The 16,073-nt window shown below is 48.5% G+C and overlaps 2 protein-coding genes across 3 annotated transcripts in view; both read left to right on the top strand.

Annotated features, from left to right (window-relative positions):
- Nucleotides 1-5,846, top strand: part of ACSS1 (acyl-CoA synthetase short-chain family member 1) — a 64,410-nt gene extending 58,564 nt beyond the window's left edge. The window contains exons 13-14 of the mRNA XM_014962371.1: nt 862-980; nt 1,711-5,846. Of these exons, the coding sequence (XP_014817857.1) occupies nt 862-980; nt 1,711-1,884 (293 nt within the window). The 3' untranslated portion in view covers nt 1,885-5,846. The remainder of the gene's footprint in view (nt 1-861; nt 981-1,710) is intronic.
- A 4,023-nt stretch (nt 5,847-9,869) lies between these two features.
- APMAP (adipocyte plasma membrane associated protein) overlaps nt 9,870-16,073 on the top strand; it is an 18,929-nt gene continuing 12,725 nt past the window's right edge. For both annotated transcript variants that reach the window (XR_001414161.1, XM_014962521.1), the window contains exons 1-2: nt 9,870-10,006; nt 15,199-15,315. Coding sequence is in view for 1 of the 2 variants with exons in the window: in XM_014962521.1 (XP_014818007.1) it covers nt 9,915-10,006; nt 15,199-15,315 (209 nt within the window). In the remaining variant the exon portion in view is untranslated. The remainder of the gene's footprint in view (nt 10,007-15,198; nt 15,316-16,073) is intronic.

Below are 16,073 nucleotides of genomic sequence, written 5' to 3'. Positions count from 1 at the left end.
TTTTTTTTGTGGTTGGACTCGATGATCTCTGAGGTCCCTTCCAACCACCACAATTCTGTGATTCTGTGGGAGTAGCTGGTTTGCGTTGGCCAACTTTTGATTCCAGCGATGCTTTGGTTAATTTACGTTGAGTTGTCATTGTCACTGAGATCAGTCTGGCCCCTCACCACAAAAAAAGGCCTTGAGGGGCTGGAGCGGGTCCAGAGTAAGGGCAATGAAGCTGGTGAGAGGTCTGGAGAACAAGCCTTATGAGGAGAGGCTGAGGGAGTTGGGGGTGTTCAGCCTGGAGAAAAGGAGGCTGAGGGGAGACCACCTCACTCTCTCCAACTCCCTGAAAGGAGGGTGTAGCCAGGGGGGGTCAGTCTCTTCTCCCAAGTCTCAGGCAATAGGACAAGAGGAAATGGCCACAAGCTGCACCAGGGGAGGTTCAGGTTGGATATTAGGAAAAATTTTTTACACTGAAAGGGTTCTCAAGCCTTGGAATGGGCTGCCCAGGGAAGTGGTTGAGACACCATCCCTGGAGGTACTTAAAGGACGGGTTGACATAGTGCTTGGAGACGTGTTTTAGTGATGGGTTCTTTTTTATCAGAGTTAGGTTGATGGTTGGACTAGATGATCTTAAAGGTCTCTTCCAACCCAGACAACTCTATGATTCTATGATAGACGCCAAGACAAGGCTGGACCATTTGAGGGCCGGAGTCTGACTCCATTTTGTAAACAAGATCTGTGGTTTTCTCAGCAGTCCCTAGATTGCACATAGGAATGATTTGAAACCTGCCCTTGATGTTTGAATGGGCGCCCCTGGTCTTGCCAGCCAGGAGCTAATATGAGGTATGTGGCTTCTGCTCTTTTGTCTTCCAGGTGCCTTTGCTTTCGTAGTGCTAAAGGAGCAGACAGCTCATATAGACCGTGTCAAAGAAGAGCTCAAAACTATAGTGGCTTCCAAGATAGCAAAATATGCTGTGCCTGACCACATTCTGGTAAGTGGGAGACTGTAACTGGGAACCAGGAGCAGGACTGGTCACATCGAGCAAGCCTCACCTTCCTGCCTGCAGTGGTGGTGGTGTCCCTCTCTGGCAGGACGAAGAAGCAGAAAACCAGAAGTATCTGGAGGGATCCCTAGGTAGGAAGGCGCAGGGGGCTGCATGTGCTCTTTGTCCTTGCCCGAGGACCAGCAGTGACCCAGGGGATTACTGGGATATTACAGCTGCTCCAGTTTGCAGAGTAGTTTCTCGGTGGGGCTGCTATAGAACGTGTTTTGGACCTACCCTGAGGCTGCTCTGTTTGGGCCAAGCGCTGATCAATCCTGTAAAGGGGATGTGCGGAAAGAGTTGAGAGCACCGTGCTTGGCAAGAGCTCTGGGGAGCCACAGCCTGACCCTGTGCCTCAAGATGCACTTGGGTGTCCATGCAGCTCCAAAAAGCTGTGTGTCCTGCAGCACCCAGCCTGGAGATACAAAGCCAAGTAAACGGGGAACAAAGTCCACTTAAATCAGAATAAATGATGATGAGCATGAGGAATAGATGCTAGCAACACTCCTTTTCCTTGGACGTAAACTTTTGTGCTCGATGGTCTAATATTTCCCAGGAGCCTCAAAGGAGCTGTGGCCATGAGACGGTGTGCCAGGCTTAGGACAGTTGAGCCAAATTTCCTTGTGGTTCCCAGCAGGACCCAGGTTCTAACGTAGGTGTGTCTTTCCCGTCTCTGCAGGTGGTGAAACGTCTGCCTAAAACCCGATCGGGGAAGATCATGAGAAGGCTGCTGAGGAAAGTAGTCACTGAAGAAGGAAGCAACATGGGAGATGTCACCACACTGGATGATCCAAGTGTTGTCAAGGAGATACTGGATGCTTACCAAAAGTACAAGGAGAAGAGTTCCTCCTAACAGGCAGCTCTGGAATCTCTCTCCTCTGGAAATGTGGAAGGTCTCAAATAGTCAGGCAAACGCCACAGTTCTCTCTCTTCTCCCCTTCTAGGGGAACAAGATTTTTCTGCTCCACAGCGTATTTTGAGATGCACAGAGCTAGAAGCAATCTGCAGTTTTGCACAGTCCGTGAGCTCCCTCTCATTGCTTCTAGGGCTGGTGTAGAGCAGCAGTCGGTGGTTTCCACTAGCTGTGATGAAATTGAATAGTAGCTCAAGCAAGATGCAGACGTCAATGTTTCTCATTTTAAGGCTACTGTACAGGGAAATGTTTTTATACAATACTTTTGCTCTTTCAAAAGAAGCCCTGGAATACACTTTTTCAATTTTCCCTTCAGCTTGGATATCCAAGTTCAAGTCGCTGTACTTCACTGCAGCTCTGGTGCCTTTTCAGCAATGCTGGGTAATCTCGTAGATGTTTCACATGCGTTATTAGTAAAATGAGAAGGACATGGCTAGTCCGATAATTCTTTCTTGGGTTCACCCAGTTGTTCTAATACCTCCTTCAGCTTTCCTCCTAAGGCTTTGTTCCTACCACTATGTGTTATGGAACTTGCCAGAGGTGGTGAACCTGTGTCCTTTCATGTCCCACCTAAGCAACCCAACACTAGCACTTCCAGGCACAAAACTGAGCCACAGAACCTACCGCTGGGCTTCCTACACGTCCTCAACGTGTTGCCAGTTGTGTAAGAGGGACCTGGTCCCATGTGTTTTTATTCTGCCTTGAGAAACTGAGATCACCAACTGGGTTTTTAAAGTAGCTGTCCTCTTCCTCATTGGTGATGACACCTGGGTCAGCGCTGTCCATTGTGATTCACTTCTGCATATTAACAACAGTGGTCTACAAGTGATACATCTTTGTTGCCAGGTGGTGATTTGTGTAAGTGCCTTTGTTTCTTGAAGTCGTTATGAAAAGGGATGATGTCTGTCCGAGAACCATTTGGAAACAAAATCCTCAAGTGCTCAAGAGAGGTTTTGAAGCCGAGAGAGAGAGAGGTGCTGGAGGGTTCATTGTGACTTGCCGGGCTGTGTTATTTCTGACCAAGGAGTGGTGATTTTAGCCCACTCCCAAATGGCCTGCAATCTTGCTTGCTCCAAGGAAGACAAGCACCCAGTTTGGAGAAAGGGTGGTCCTCCTGTCAGAAATTATGACTTAATCCTTCTCATTTGAAGTTGGGCCCTACCACGTCTGCCCCTTCCACATGCTGCCATGCTGATCTTCCAAAGAGTTAAATGACAGGTGGGTGCCCGCAAATTGCACAGTCTACAAAGAAGAAAGTGCCTCTTAGATGTCTTCTGGAAAGCGATGGTAGCATTCCAGACCAGCAACCTCAGAAGAGCAGGGAACAATAGCCCTTGTCTTTCATACGCTTTCAAAATTGCAACTAATATATTCAGCGTTTTAGTTCTGAACTTGTTTTATCTATAACACGTTTTGATTGAAGCACTCCTTCATTTTGGGCTGTTCAGAAGAATTTGCTAGTAAGTCTCCTGTCCTCCACTGTGCCGCTGAAGGGCACGGAGAAGCCTGTAGGTGCCGAATGCCTTGGAGAGTTCTGCCACTGCTAAATTTGGTTTAAGTTGGCTGAGGGGTTCTGAGTGGTTGGAGGGACCAGAGAGCTTGCCAGGAAGGCATGGTAGAGGATTCCTCCCCTCTCCTTGGGTGCAAAAGCTCAAGGTATACGCCAGTGTAGCGTGCACAGTGCTCATCCTGGGAGTGTGTGCCACAAGGGCTCAGGCAGAGCTGCTCCATCTTAATGGGGTCACTCCATCAAACCTTGCGGTCCTGCCTCTGTCTTTTTCAGATGACAGATGTTCTTTGGCCAGCAGAGATTCTGGTACCAAATGGGCCAGCAGGCTACCCATGGTGAAATGTGTTCTCAAAGACAGGCATGTTGTCTTAAATCCCAGAGTTCCTCTGAGTACACTAGCTGCATTTGCTGTTGTTTGGGGTTGTTTTTTTTTTAAAGTTTATTTTAAACATCTCTAGGACTGGGTAATACAGTGGGGAATATCATGCTTCGTTAAAATTTCCGTTCTTCTGACTGCAATCCATTTTTGCTTAAGTAGATACCCTCTGGACTTTGTGCGAAGTCAAAGATCAGAAGGTTTGACAGAGTTGATGGGATGTTAATGTTTTAGGAGATGGCTACTACATATATCTTCTATTGCCATTACAAAGGAAAAAAAAAAACAAACACTTCCTTAAGTGATTTTCAAGTGGGAAGCAGCCAGTAGTTAATGCTTTTCACAGAAAACATAGATTCCCTTCTTTAAATAAGTTGTCTCCACACAGTCCAAGATACAGTGTGGAGAAAGAAGAATGACTTTTTAACTTTCCATTTAGTCAAGAAAGCATTTTTTTTTATATTAGGGGTATAGAATTTCCTTGTCCCGTTGACCTGAAGTTTCTGTGCCAAAGTGTGTCCCGGTGGTCCCAGACACATGGTCTAATTCGTCTGAACTGTCTCACAGAGACTAGCTGTGTGAGGAGCTGTGTGCATGGAGATGTTTGTCATGCTGTTCCTTTGCTTGGGGAAAATGAGAGATAGGTGCCTTCCCTCTCCTGCATCCCTGTCATCTTGACTTGCATGGGTTTAAGGACCACAGCTGCTGTGGAGGTTACAGGTACACCAGCTAACACCAGGTAGCTGCAGCACCTCAATAGATGGAGTCACAGCCACGCCAGCTGTGCTGTGGAGAGACTGTAGTTACAAACAAGCCTCATACTGTGAAATTCTGAAGCCTTACAAGCACCTTTGCTAAAACCACATCACCGGCACGTGCCAAGGTTTGAGTGCCACACACCTTCTGTCCGGTACCGCAGTGGGCCGCTCTGTTTCTTCCGAGTGCATTTCCACACCTGAGCTGTGGTCCTTGGGGTGTCCATCTGCTCGGAGGGCCCCCCGGGGTGTTCACAGAGAGGAACTGTTGTGCTGCCCACGGGGTGTTCTGCAGTGGACATGCCTCAGCCACCACCTCTCCTGGTAAAACCGCAAGCATAGCAGCATCAGCTCCTGGAGCTGACGCCCCGTGCTGAGTTCATCTCCTACCACCCGGAGAAACGGAGCTAGGCAGGGCTTGGAAGTGGTACTTCTTACAAAGAGAATATCATGCTTTACTGGGTAGGCTCCCAAACAGCTGAAATCTTCCAGCCAGAGAAGTCCCCCTTCCTTCTTTTCCTCCCTGATCACTGCTGGCTGCAGCGGTTGTACCTGCAGGGCCAGCCCTATAGTCGAGCTTTGCATTTTCATTGAGAAAAGACATCACATCTCTGGATGTCTCATGACCATCAGTCCTGGTGCAAGGCAACAGTGCTTTCTGCTTCCCATGCAGCAATTTCATTTGTTTTTCACTGTGGGGTTCAGCAGGACTGGCACTGATGTCTTCAGTTCCTGAAATGCCAGGAAGGAGGCAGCTTCCAAAAGACCCTGGGCCTGGAGGATTTTCACTAATCGGTGAAGAAAGTGAATGGAATACTTTACAGTGGGATCTTGGGACAAACTTGGCTACAATTGCTTCGTTTAGAAAAGCAGAACTGCTGAATTCTTCTAAACCTTTGTATGTCTCTGAGTGACGTGGGGGTTGTTTGCCAGATTGCCTTTGTAGCTTCATCAAAAGAGATCCAGAGTCAATTTTGCCGGTTGCAGTTTGTACTTGCTTTTTTCCCCCCCCTCAGTTTTGCCAGTGAGACCCAGTCATGGTGCCTTTTCCCCCACTGGAGACACAGGCCATGATCTTCTTAATTTTGGGAAGGGAAAAGTCCCTCTTTCTAGAGATGTGGTGCATATTGTACAGTCTGATGTTAAGCTTTTTCACTTTGTATTCTTGTAGTCATGCTTTACACACATTTATTGTCCTTGACCAAAACCAGTTTTGTTGGTTTTTTTTTTTTTTTCAATGATGTCTGTATTCATATTTTCATTAAAGGAAGTATCTTTGTATCTTTTTCCGTGTGATGGGTTGGCTTTGCATCGTAGGGGTCCGGCCCTCCATCTCCTAAAGGCTCTGGGACTTTTTCCATTCTTTCGATCTGCTTCTGCCCGTCCTGATTCCTTTAATCTGCCAGCACAGAGCAAAGAAAGGGAAAGGAGTTTGAAATCAGGGTGAGTCATCTTGTGGTCCAAAAGGCTGTTTTGCTTTGCTGCTTTTCTCTTTAAGCAGCAGCTCGCAGGAAATGAGCTGCTGCCAGAAAACTGCCGCTGCAAAACAACTCAAGAAGTTGGAAGAACAAGCATTTGCATGTCAGTAAGCTGCGTGCCTCCTGGAAATCCCGAGGTCCCAGTGCTCCTGGGTGATGCAAGCAGAGAACGATTAGCGGGAACAAATAATTACCATTCGTTGATAACGGACATTTCAGCTACTAATCTCTTTCTGGCTTGCACATAGAAAAGGAGTGAAAGCGGGACGTGTAGAAAGTGAGTGTGTTGTTGCTCCAGAGGCGAGATCTGGCTTGCACATAGAAAAGGAGTGAAAGTGGGATGTGTAGAAAGTGAGTGTGTAGTTGCTCCAGAGGCAAGCGGGTAAGAATTTCACTAAATTTCACTGAATTTCTAGAGTTGGAAGGGACCATAGAGATCATCTAGTCCAACTCCCCTGCTGAAGCAGGATTGCCTAGAGCTAGAGCATGTTACTCAGGAGCATCCAGGCGGGTCTTGAAAATCTCCAAAGAAGGGGACTCCACACCCTCCCTGGGCAGCCTGTTCCAGGGCTCTGTCACCCTCACCGTGAAGAAGTTTCTCCTCATATTTGAGTGGATCCTCTTATGTTCCAACTTGTGCCCGTTGCCCCTCGTCCTCTCAGTGGGAACCACTGAAAAGAGTCTGGCTCCCTCCTCCTTCAACCCTCCCTTGAGATACTTGTAGGCGTTGATAAGATCTCCCCTCAGACTTCTGTTCTCCAGACTAAAGAGTCCTCATAAGGGAGATGCTCCAATCCTTGAATCATCTTTGTTGCCCTACGCTGGACTCTTTCTAGTAGTTCCCTGTCCCTCTTGAACTGGGGAGCCCAGAACTGGACGCAGTACTCCAGTTGTGGCCTCACCAGTGCAGAGTAGAGGGGGAGAATGACTTCCCTTGACCTGAAATGTGTTCCCAGGTGCCATGGATAGTTGGTAAGTGCCAGGAACGCATCCTCTGCCATGGATAGTTGGTAAGTGCCAGGAACGCATCCTCTGCAGGGCGCCTTGTCCATTAAGAAGCGAGGAAGATTGTGTTTCACCCTCTGCACCCCACCACACAGGTAACACTACAGTTGTAACGCAGGGATGGACACCGAACATCCTCATTAGCCGCTTCTCCTGTTACCTCTGGCGGCTGCTTCTGGAAATTTTGGAAAGCTTCCAATGCCACTCTTAGCTGCACCCCACCACACAGGTAACACTACAGTTGTAACGCAGGGATGGACACCGAACATCCTCATTAGCCGCTTCTCCTGTTACCTCTGGCGGCTGCTTCTGGAAATTTTGGAAAGCTTCCAACGCCAATCTTAGCTCTCACAACCCTCTGGCAAGCATCTCTAACAAGTCACGGAATGGGCTAGATAGAAAAGGCAGGTGCCCGTCTCTTCACTTTGATGTTTTGCTGCTCTGATTTATTTTCTGAGCACTTACTGGTAAACTGGAGACTCTGTTTTCCAGCCTAACACAGTTATACCCAGGGGCTGTCTCCGTGGCCGGTTAAAGCCACACAAACTGATCTCAGCAACACTCTCACAACCCTCTGGCAAGCATCTCTAACGAGTCACGGAATGAGTTTCTGTTTCTGAACTAAGCAGGAATAGATTATTCTTTTTTCAGCTTGGGGGAAAAAAAAAAATAGACAATTGTAGACAGGGAATTGTCTTCTGGCTGAGTCTAGAGGCACAGCAAGTTTTCATGGCAGTGAGCCCAGCCCTGCTTTGTTCTGGATAGAAGGATTTGGGGTTGTACCCACCTTTTGTGGTGGAAATGGTCACAGCTATGCAAAATTACCAGCCTGCAAACACTGGTAGTGAATGATCTGCTGCAGCAGCTTCTTCACTTTTGCTTCTTTTCCTTTGTAGCTTGTATGTGTGCGCCTGGGTTCCCAGTGTCTGTAGTGACAAAGCTTAATTGGGCTTTTTGGTTTGTTGAGGCTGGGAAAGCGGAAACAACAGTGCTCCTCAGTACTCATCCTGCACCTGGGATGCAGAAGACACAACTCAGTTTCTTTCTCTACCTTTGGAGCCTTAGGGATGCCATTTTTATTCCTCTGTGCCCCAACCCCCTGCACCCCCAGGAACAGCAGCAGCCCGACAGCGGAGCTGGGAGGAGAGGCTATGCCAATACTACCCGCAAGGGCCTGGGGTGAAATGGTTGTTTGGGGAAGCGGTTGCCTTTAGGGAACGGCGCTGCTAAGCTTTCTTACAGCTGCTGGGCCTGTTGTCTGAATTCAACTCCAAGAGAGAAAAGCCCCCCCATGCCTCCCCACACCCCCCTTTCTTGGCTCTGTGGAAAACCCACACATTTTGTTACAAGGTGCCTCATAGAATCATAGAATCATAGAATAGTCAAGTTGGAAGGGACCTTAAAGATCATGGAGTTCCAAACCCCCTGCCCTGGGCAGGGACACCTCTCACCAGACCAGGTTACTCCAAGCCCCATCCAGCCTGGCCTTGAGCCCCTCCAGGGATGGGGCAGCCACAGCTTCTCTAGGCAACCTCTTCCAGTGTCTCACCACCCTCACAGCAAATAATTTCTTCCCGTTATATAATCTAAGTCTCCCCTCTTCCAATTTAAAACCGTTCCCCCTTGTCCTGTCACTGCACTCCCTGACAAAGAGTCACTCCCCAGCTCTCCTGTAGCCCCTTCAGGTACTGGAAGGCTGCTCGAAGGTCTCCCCGGAGCCTTCTCTTCTCCAGGCTGAACAACCCTGTTCATTGCCTTCGACTGTCGGCTGAACAGGAGCCAGCAGTGTGCCCAGGTGGCCAAGAAGGCCAACAGCATCCTGGCCTGTATCAGGAACAGCGTGGGGAGTAGGACTCGGGAGGTGATTGTCCCCCTGTACTGGGCACTGTTGAGGCCTCACCTTGAGTACTGTGTCCAGTTTTGGGCCCCCTACCACAAAAAAAACATCGAGGTGCTGGAGCGGGTCCAGAGAAGGGCAACAAAGCTGGTGAGGGGTCTGGAGAGTAAGTCTTATGAGGAGAGGCTGAGGGAGCTGGGGTTATTCAGCCTGGAGAAGAGGAGGCTGAGGGGAGACCTTATTGCTCTCTACAACCCCCTGAAAGGAGGGTGTAGAGAGGTGGGGGTCGGTCTCTTCTCTCAAGTCCCAGGCGACAGGACGAGAGGAAATGGCCTCAAGTTATGCCAGGGCAGGTTCAGGCTGGATATTGGGAAAAAAATTTTCACCGAGAGGGTTATCAGCCATTGGAATGGGCTGCCCAGGGAGGTGGTTGAGGCACCATCCCTGGAGGTGTTCAAAAGACGGGTTGATGTAGTGCAGGGAGATATGTTTTAGTGATGGTGTTGCTTTTTGTTTGTTGTGTGGGTCTTTATTTTTGTCAAAATTAGTTTGACGGTTGGACAAGATGATCTTTAAGGTCCCTTCCAACCTAGAAGATTCTGTGATTCCTCGTCCCGGACAGAGCCCTCTCCGCTCGGCCCTCTGCCTTCCCGTCCCACCGGAGGCCATCTCCCCCCCCGGCCTCGCTCCCTCCCAGTCTCCTGGCGCCACCTTGTGGGCCCGGCCACTCGGCCTACCCGGGCCGCGCCCGGGTGGGAGGCAGGGCCTCAGCACCGGCCCCTGCCTACGGGAGCCCTCCCAGGAGGCAGCGGCGGAGCTCGCCGAGAATCCCCGCGGCGGCGGGTACAGACTCGGCAGCCCCGGATGGACCGAGACTCCCTTCGCCTCACGCCCTGGGGGCGGCTCCCGCCTGAGGGAGCGCGCGCGAGGGCGTGGCTTAACCGGGGGGCGGGCGTGGGGGGCGGGGCCGGCGGCGGGAGCTCCGGTGCGCGGCGGCGGCGGCGGCAGGATGAATGAGGCGGAGGGCCTGCGGCAGCGCCGGCCGTTCCGCCCGCAGGTCATTACCGAGGACAGCCCGGCGCAGGAGGCTAAGGAGGGCAGGTGGGGCCCGGCGCGGTGGTGCCCTCCCCTCGCCCCCCGTCTCTTTACGAGGGAGAGAAGAGGGGCCCTGTCGGGACCGTGGGGAGTGGGGCAGAGCCCGGCCCGGCCCGGCCTGAGGGGAGAGGAGGCGCTGCTGAGGGCCTGGTTGTTGCGAGGGGGGCTTGAGCTAAGGGAAGCGGCTGGTTTGGTTAAGGTGCCGAGGAGGGCGGGTTTTTTGGGGGCCCGGCCTGAGGGAAAGGTGGCTGGGAAGTGTGAGGGGAGGAGGCTCCACAGGCCTGGCCTGACCCGCATGAGGGAGGCCCTGGGAGAGCCTGTCCCTGGCAAGGAGTGGGTAGAAGGGGCCGTCTGTCTGTCCTGGGGCTGAGCAGGGCACTGCGGGCCTGGGGAGCGAGGCTTCAGTTCCCCTCTCTTGACCTCAGTTCTTCTGGGCTGGGCCTGGCTGATGGAAGGGGGGCTTGACCCGAGGGAAAGGGCCGGTTCGGCTGAGGTTTTGGGGGCCCAGCTTGAGGGAAAGGTGGCTGGGGAGTGTGCGGGGACGGGAAGAGGCTCCACAGGCCTGGCTTGACCCGACCCACATGAGGGAGGCCCTTGGTCTGGGTCAGAGCACCCTGGGAGAGACTGTCCCTGGTGAGGGGTGAGTGGAAGGGGCTGACTGGCTGTCCTGGGGCTGAGCAGGGCACCGCAGGCCTGGGGAGCCCTTCAGTTCCCCTCTCTTGACCTCAGTTCCCCTGTCTTGGTCAGTGGCACAGGTTGATGCCGGGGCACCCATGGGGTTCAGCCCATGAGGACCTCCGACCTCCCAGCACCCCAGCAGGTGCTTCTCTCCCTGGGTGCTGATGCTTCTGCCAGAAGTGCCTGACAGAGGGAGGAGGGTTTTGAGCAGGGCCCTGCACACCTGCTTCTGTTGAGCTGCAGCAAAAGCTTTTAACCCCCAAAATGGCCTCATTTGTGGCTGTTCGGGGTTGTTTGTGGGGTTGTTTTGTGAACCCCCAAAATGGCCTCATTTGTGGCTGTTAGGGGTTGTTTGTGGGGTTGTTCTGTGGTTTGGTTGGTTTTTGGGGTTTTTTTTGTGATTTATTTTGATTTGGTGTTTTTTTTTTATCCAATGGGTCTGTTCAAGTACCGTTTATCTTTTGCCAGTCAAGAAATAACAGTTATCCCGTTGTGGCTTGCACAGACTTATTGTGGGTGTGATTAAGTCTTATATAGCTCTGGTTAAGTCTATTTATATTTGGCGGTAGTTTAAAGAGTAATCTACATTTTAAAGAGTAGTCTATATGTGCCTGAGATATAAATAGTTCATTTGGTTGTGGTTAAGTTTATTCTAAGTTAACGAAGATTCCATTTACACTTTTCTGTTTAAGAACTTTATACAAAACTAGCTTCTGTGTAACTAAAGGTAATAGCTGCAATAAGAAAGTGGTGGTGGTTGCTCTGCCTTCCACTGAATAAAGTGGTTGATGACTTGTAATACTCTGGTTCACCATCAATTATGTCCCTTCTGATTTGGGTAGCTTGCAGGTTGTTATATCTGCCCTTCAGGGTCATCGGAATGAATGACTGTGTATGGTGGCTTAAATGTATAGCCCCAGTTTTTGAAGGAGAGCATCAGTATCTTTCAGTTTGAGATACTGCTCTTTCTGGCTTCACCCTCTCTTGGTAACTCTGCTCAAATTAGTTGAGTTTCTAGGGCTCTAGCAGTGATCCAGGGTATCCACAGGTCCTGTCCTGCATGAAGTGGAAGGAATCCTGGAGGCTGCCCTTTTTCTGGCTGGGAGGTGTGGCAGAAACTTTTGATGACAGTTGCTTTCCCCTCCAGCCCCCCACCAGTTCTGCCAAGAGGATGAGACAGCCTGGACTCCTGGCTATGGTGACCCATAACATCGTTTTGCCAACCTCCTGTCTGTCTTCAAGAACTGGTGCAATGGCTTCTCTTTTTAGTTCTTAGTGAAAACTAAATTGATATTATCATAGCTGGAGTCCTGGTGAGTTGCATTACTGAGCTGGAGTCCACATAGGATTAATTACCAGTCACACAATTAGCTGAGGATTTCTGTTTTGCTAATCAGTATTGGTGAACCATCACCTCAGTGATTATTTCCAGTGACCAGTCAGTAACTTACAGTTGTCTGTGTTCTATATTGAGTGTGTTTACTTTTATAAGAATTCTGAGAAGCTTTTTTTTTCTTTCTAAAAAAGCTTTTGGGGTTTATTTAAATTCTTGTTGTTTCAGCAGTGTGTAAAATAGGTCTTGCAGCTTGCAGGCTTGAAGTGTGAGTTTGCTTGTCACCTTATTCTTCCTGCCTTCTTCCTTTATTGCCAAATCCTTGCAAGTTTGACTGAGGATCAGAAATATGACCTTTGCTTAAATCATGCTTTCAGGAGCTTTAATTAACTAGGCTTCGTCAGACAAATTCCCATTCATCTTCATCTGCTTCCTTTTGTGTTAGCTGTTCTCAGCTGTCACAAAGATGCTTAGGTGTCTGCTGACCGTACTTTTAATCTTATAGTATTGAGCCTTTGTCTTTTGAAGGACAGTGGAAGGAGAAGGCTGACAGCTGAAGTCTTTGTGTAAACTTGGGGATCGCCTCGTATCTCTGATGCCGAATTTGCCCCAAAAGGCGAAATAGAAACTGCTCAGAAAATAGAAACTGCTCAGAGACTAAGTTTTCAAGTCCATAAGCAGGAGGTATTTATTAACAACGCGTTGGGGAACTCTCCAGGCCACCCTGGACAAAGAGTTCCGTTGGTTAGCAATCAGTGCAGCTTTTTTATACAAGTTTGAGTGTAGGTTACATAATCTTTACATGCATATTCATATTTTACATGCATATTCATATATAGGTGGAGTCTTCCATCTTGGGTAGTCATCTGGTGGGAGTTCCGGTGCCTTCATCAGGGTGGGGGATTGTCTTGTGAGTCTTCCTCAGGTTAAACTTCTGAACTCTTCCTAATTTGGGTAGCTTCTTGGTGTACTTGGCAAGGTCGGAGTGACCTTGGTTCATCCTAAAATTGCTGAAGCCACTACTTCATGTTCTGGTGTTCCTTCCTATCAACTCGTTCTGTTCTCTCAGACAATTTATTACCTTCGTGATTTGGTAAGATCCAGCAAATATAGCCTGACTGACCACAAATGGGGCCTGCAACTCCTCAGAGCTATGATAAGTGACAAGAGAGGAAGGCAGGAATGTAGGGAGTAGTCCTGAGACCAGCACAATGATGTCTTGAAGCAGCAACAGTATTGTCGACCTTGTTAGGAGATAGAGGATTCAAAGAAGGAACCTAGCTTACATTTTAACTCCTTATTTCTCGAAGACTGCTTCCTTTTGAGTGGTTTCATTTCCCCCCTTTTCTTATAACTTACGAATTCTTTCGTCAAGTTCTAAAGGGTGTTGATACGTCTGCACCATTGCCCAAATCATTTGGGTCTTTTGTATTATGGATTTTTACTTCTGCCACAGGCATATGTTCGTGAGAGTTAGTAAAAGCATAGCTATGGTTATGATTAGTATTGGGTGCACTAGGTAGTGGAAAACTTGTGTTGCAGTTGGGGAGTATTCTGTAAAGATATCCCACCAATGATGTTGACCTATTTGTTCTACCTCGGTCAGGACGCTCTTTATAGTCTCTGAATTATGTTCTACTTGCCATAGCATGCGTTTAGTTGTCTGGTTCACCTTTTGTACTAATTTCTTTACTTTAGGATGTACAAGCATTGCTTTGAGAACCTTAATGTCCATCCCTATTTGTAATTTTGGTAACTCTTGGTATAGATTATATTCTGCATTAATTAGTTGCTGAGTAGTTACTGGAACTGTGTAATTAAAATCACAATCTACAATCCTAGTGAAGTTACAGACACAGAAGTTAGTATTGTTAGTTACTTCTTGACAGTTATCTATAGTGACATTATTGCACGTTGTCCTAACACATGCGCGCTTATTTCTCGAAGACTGCTTCCTTTTGAGTGGTTTCATCTCTACCACCTGCTCTCGATCCCCAATCAAGAGCTGTTGCTTCCTTGTGACATCTACTACTGTTAGAGCAGGGAGAGCAGAATTCTTCTGATTAATTACAAGGGCAATCTGGCTCTTGGGAAGCGCAAAGAGGTCACTGCAGATGAGAAAGCTTGTTTGAAGCAGTTTCCCTGCCTGGTCCAGCTCAGCTGGAGACGGTGCCATCAGGGAAGAGCTGTGATGGATTACGAATATTCCCACTTCTGCACGCTGTTCGTGCAAGCAGTGACCAAATCCAGGCCTAGTTTCTGCCCTGGCTGTTCCAGTTGATAATCCCAAAGGTTACCTTGGTGCTGATGTCAGTACTGTAAGTACACGTCATTAGCTCTCCAGTTGTGATATTTGTGCTCTGGGCAGAAGTTCGTATTTTGGACTCCCTGGGTGATTGGCTAATGAAGGGCAAAGCAGTGGAAGTGGTCCAAGGATTGATGCAGAACCATCAGGCACTGCTTGCCTTTATTTAGTTGACACTGCGAGGCGACTGGCTGGCAGTGCCAGTGAATGGTTCAGAGCAGCTAAAATTATGGGAGCTGCTTTTCCAGTTCAAGGCTAGGATTTCTTGAGCACAGCTCCGTGCTTTCCTCTGCAAACACCTGAGCGATTACTCTAAACTTGTGCTGAAAAAAACCCCTGGTTTTCTCCTGTGGAAGAAGGGTTTTTACTTTTTTTTTTGTTGTGTGTTTTGATAGGTGAATGATACTTAATTTCCTTTGTGTGCTGAGGCTTGAGTTTCAAACCAAAGTTCACAGAGTTAAGCAAGCATTCATTTAACTTCTTCTAATGTTTGTTGTTTTAGTTGAACATTTGTGCTGGGGGGGAAGCCATTGCCAAAAGTGAAGATAAAGTTAAAAAAACCCACAACCAAACACACCCCCCCACCACCATTTCTTGAAGTTTGGGGTTTTTTTTTCGAGTTAGCTGTAATTTGTAGCATGCGTGAAACATGTATGAGAGAATACTCTGCTTCCTATAATGCCAGTGTCCTGAGACTGAATAAATACTCCTTTCTCCTATCTTAATGAGTTCAAAATGGACCTTAAAGGTCATTCAAGATGGTGGTTGGGCAAAAGTATCCCTGGTTCCATTTGTGAAGAAAACAGGCTGTTAAAGAATTTTTTAAAGACTATTGTATATTAAAACAGCATGTTAATCCTGTTTCTTGTCTGGTTTTGGCAGTACTTACAGCAGCAAGGTGTTCCGTGTTACCTTCTTGACTTTGGCTGCCTCTGTAACTGTGCCCCTACTTGGAGTAACGGTTCTACTGGATTGTCCTATAGACCCTCAGCCTATAAGGTAAATTCTTGCTTTGTTTTGAAATAAATGCTGGTGAAGCGTAACACTGCTGTGTATTCTGTTGTGGGGTTGTTATTTTTGCTTTCAGCAAGCAGGAGTTAACTGTGTAAAGCAGTTCTAACTGGGTTGAGAAACCAGGGAGTTGTCCATTGCTGTGTCTTGCTCTGCATACCCAGTCTGTTTCTGAGCCATCTCGTGCAGTTTTTTGTCACTACTGATCACTGAAGGAGCTGAATTACTCTCTTTGACCGTTAATCCAGAAAATTATTATCTGCTGTCCAAGCTGCCCGTGGAGCTTGTGATTGCTTGTGGGCACTCTTGCCTTCTGTGAGATAAGAGCTGCGTTTGCACGAAGTTCTAAGCTGTCCCCCACAACATCCTGATTGCCAAATTGGAGGGGTACGGACTTGATGGGTGGACTGTTCAGTGGATAAGGAACTGGCTGGATGGTCGCATCCAGAGGGTAGTACTCAATGGCTCAAAGTCCAGATGGAAACCAGTCACAAGTGGTGTTCCTCAAGGGTCCGTGCTGGGACCGGTGCTGTTTAACATTTTTATCAATGATATAGACAGGGAGATTAAAGGCACCATCAGCAAGTTTGCGGATGATACCAAGCTGTGTGGTGTTGTCGATACACCAGAGGGACGGGATGTCATCCAAAAGGACCTGGACAGGCTGGAGAGGTGGCCCCAGGTGAACCTCATGAGGTTCAACAAGAGCAAGTGCAAGGTTCTGCACCTGGGCCGGAACAATCCTC

The sequence above is a fragment of the Calidris pugnax genome, unplaced genomic scaffold (assembly GCF_001431845.1).
Source record: "Calidris pugnax isolate Ruff unplaced genomic scaffold, ASM143184v1 scaffold147, whole genome shotgun sequence".
Lineage (NCBI taxonomy): Eukaryota > Metazoa > Chordata > Aves > Charadriiformes > Scolopacidae > Calidris > Calidris pugnax.
The sequence above is the reverse complement of the archived record's forward strand: the minus strand, read 5'-3'. Positions and strand labels throughout refer to the sequence as shown.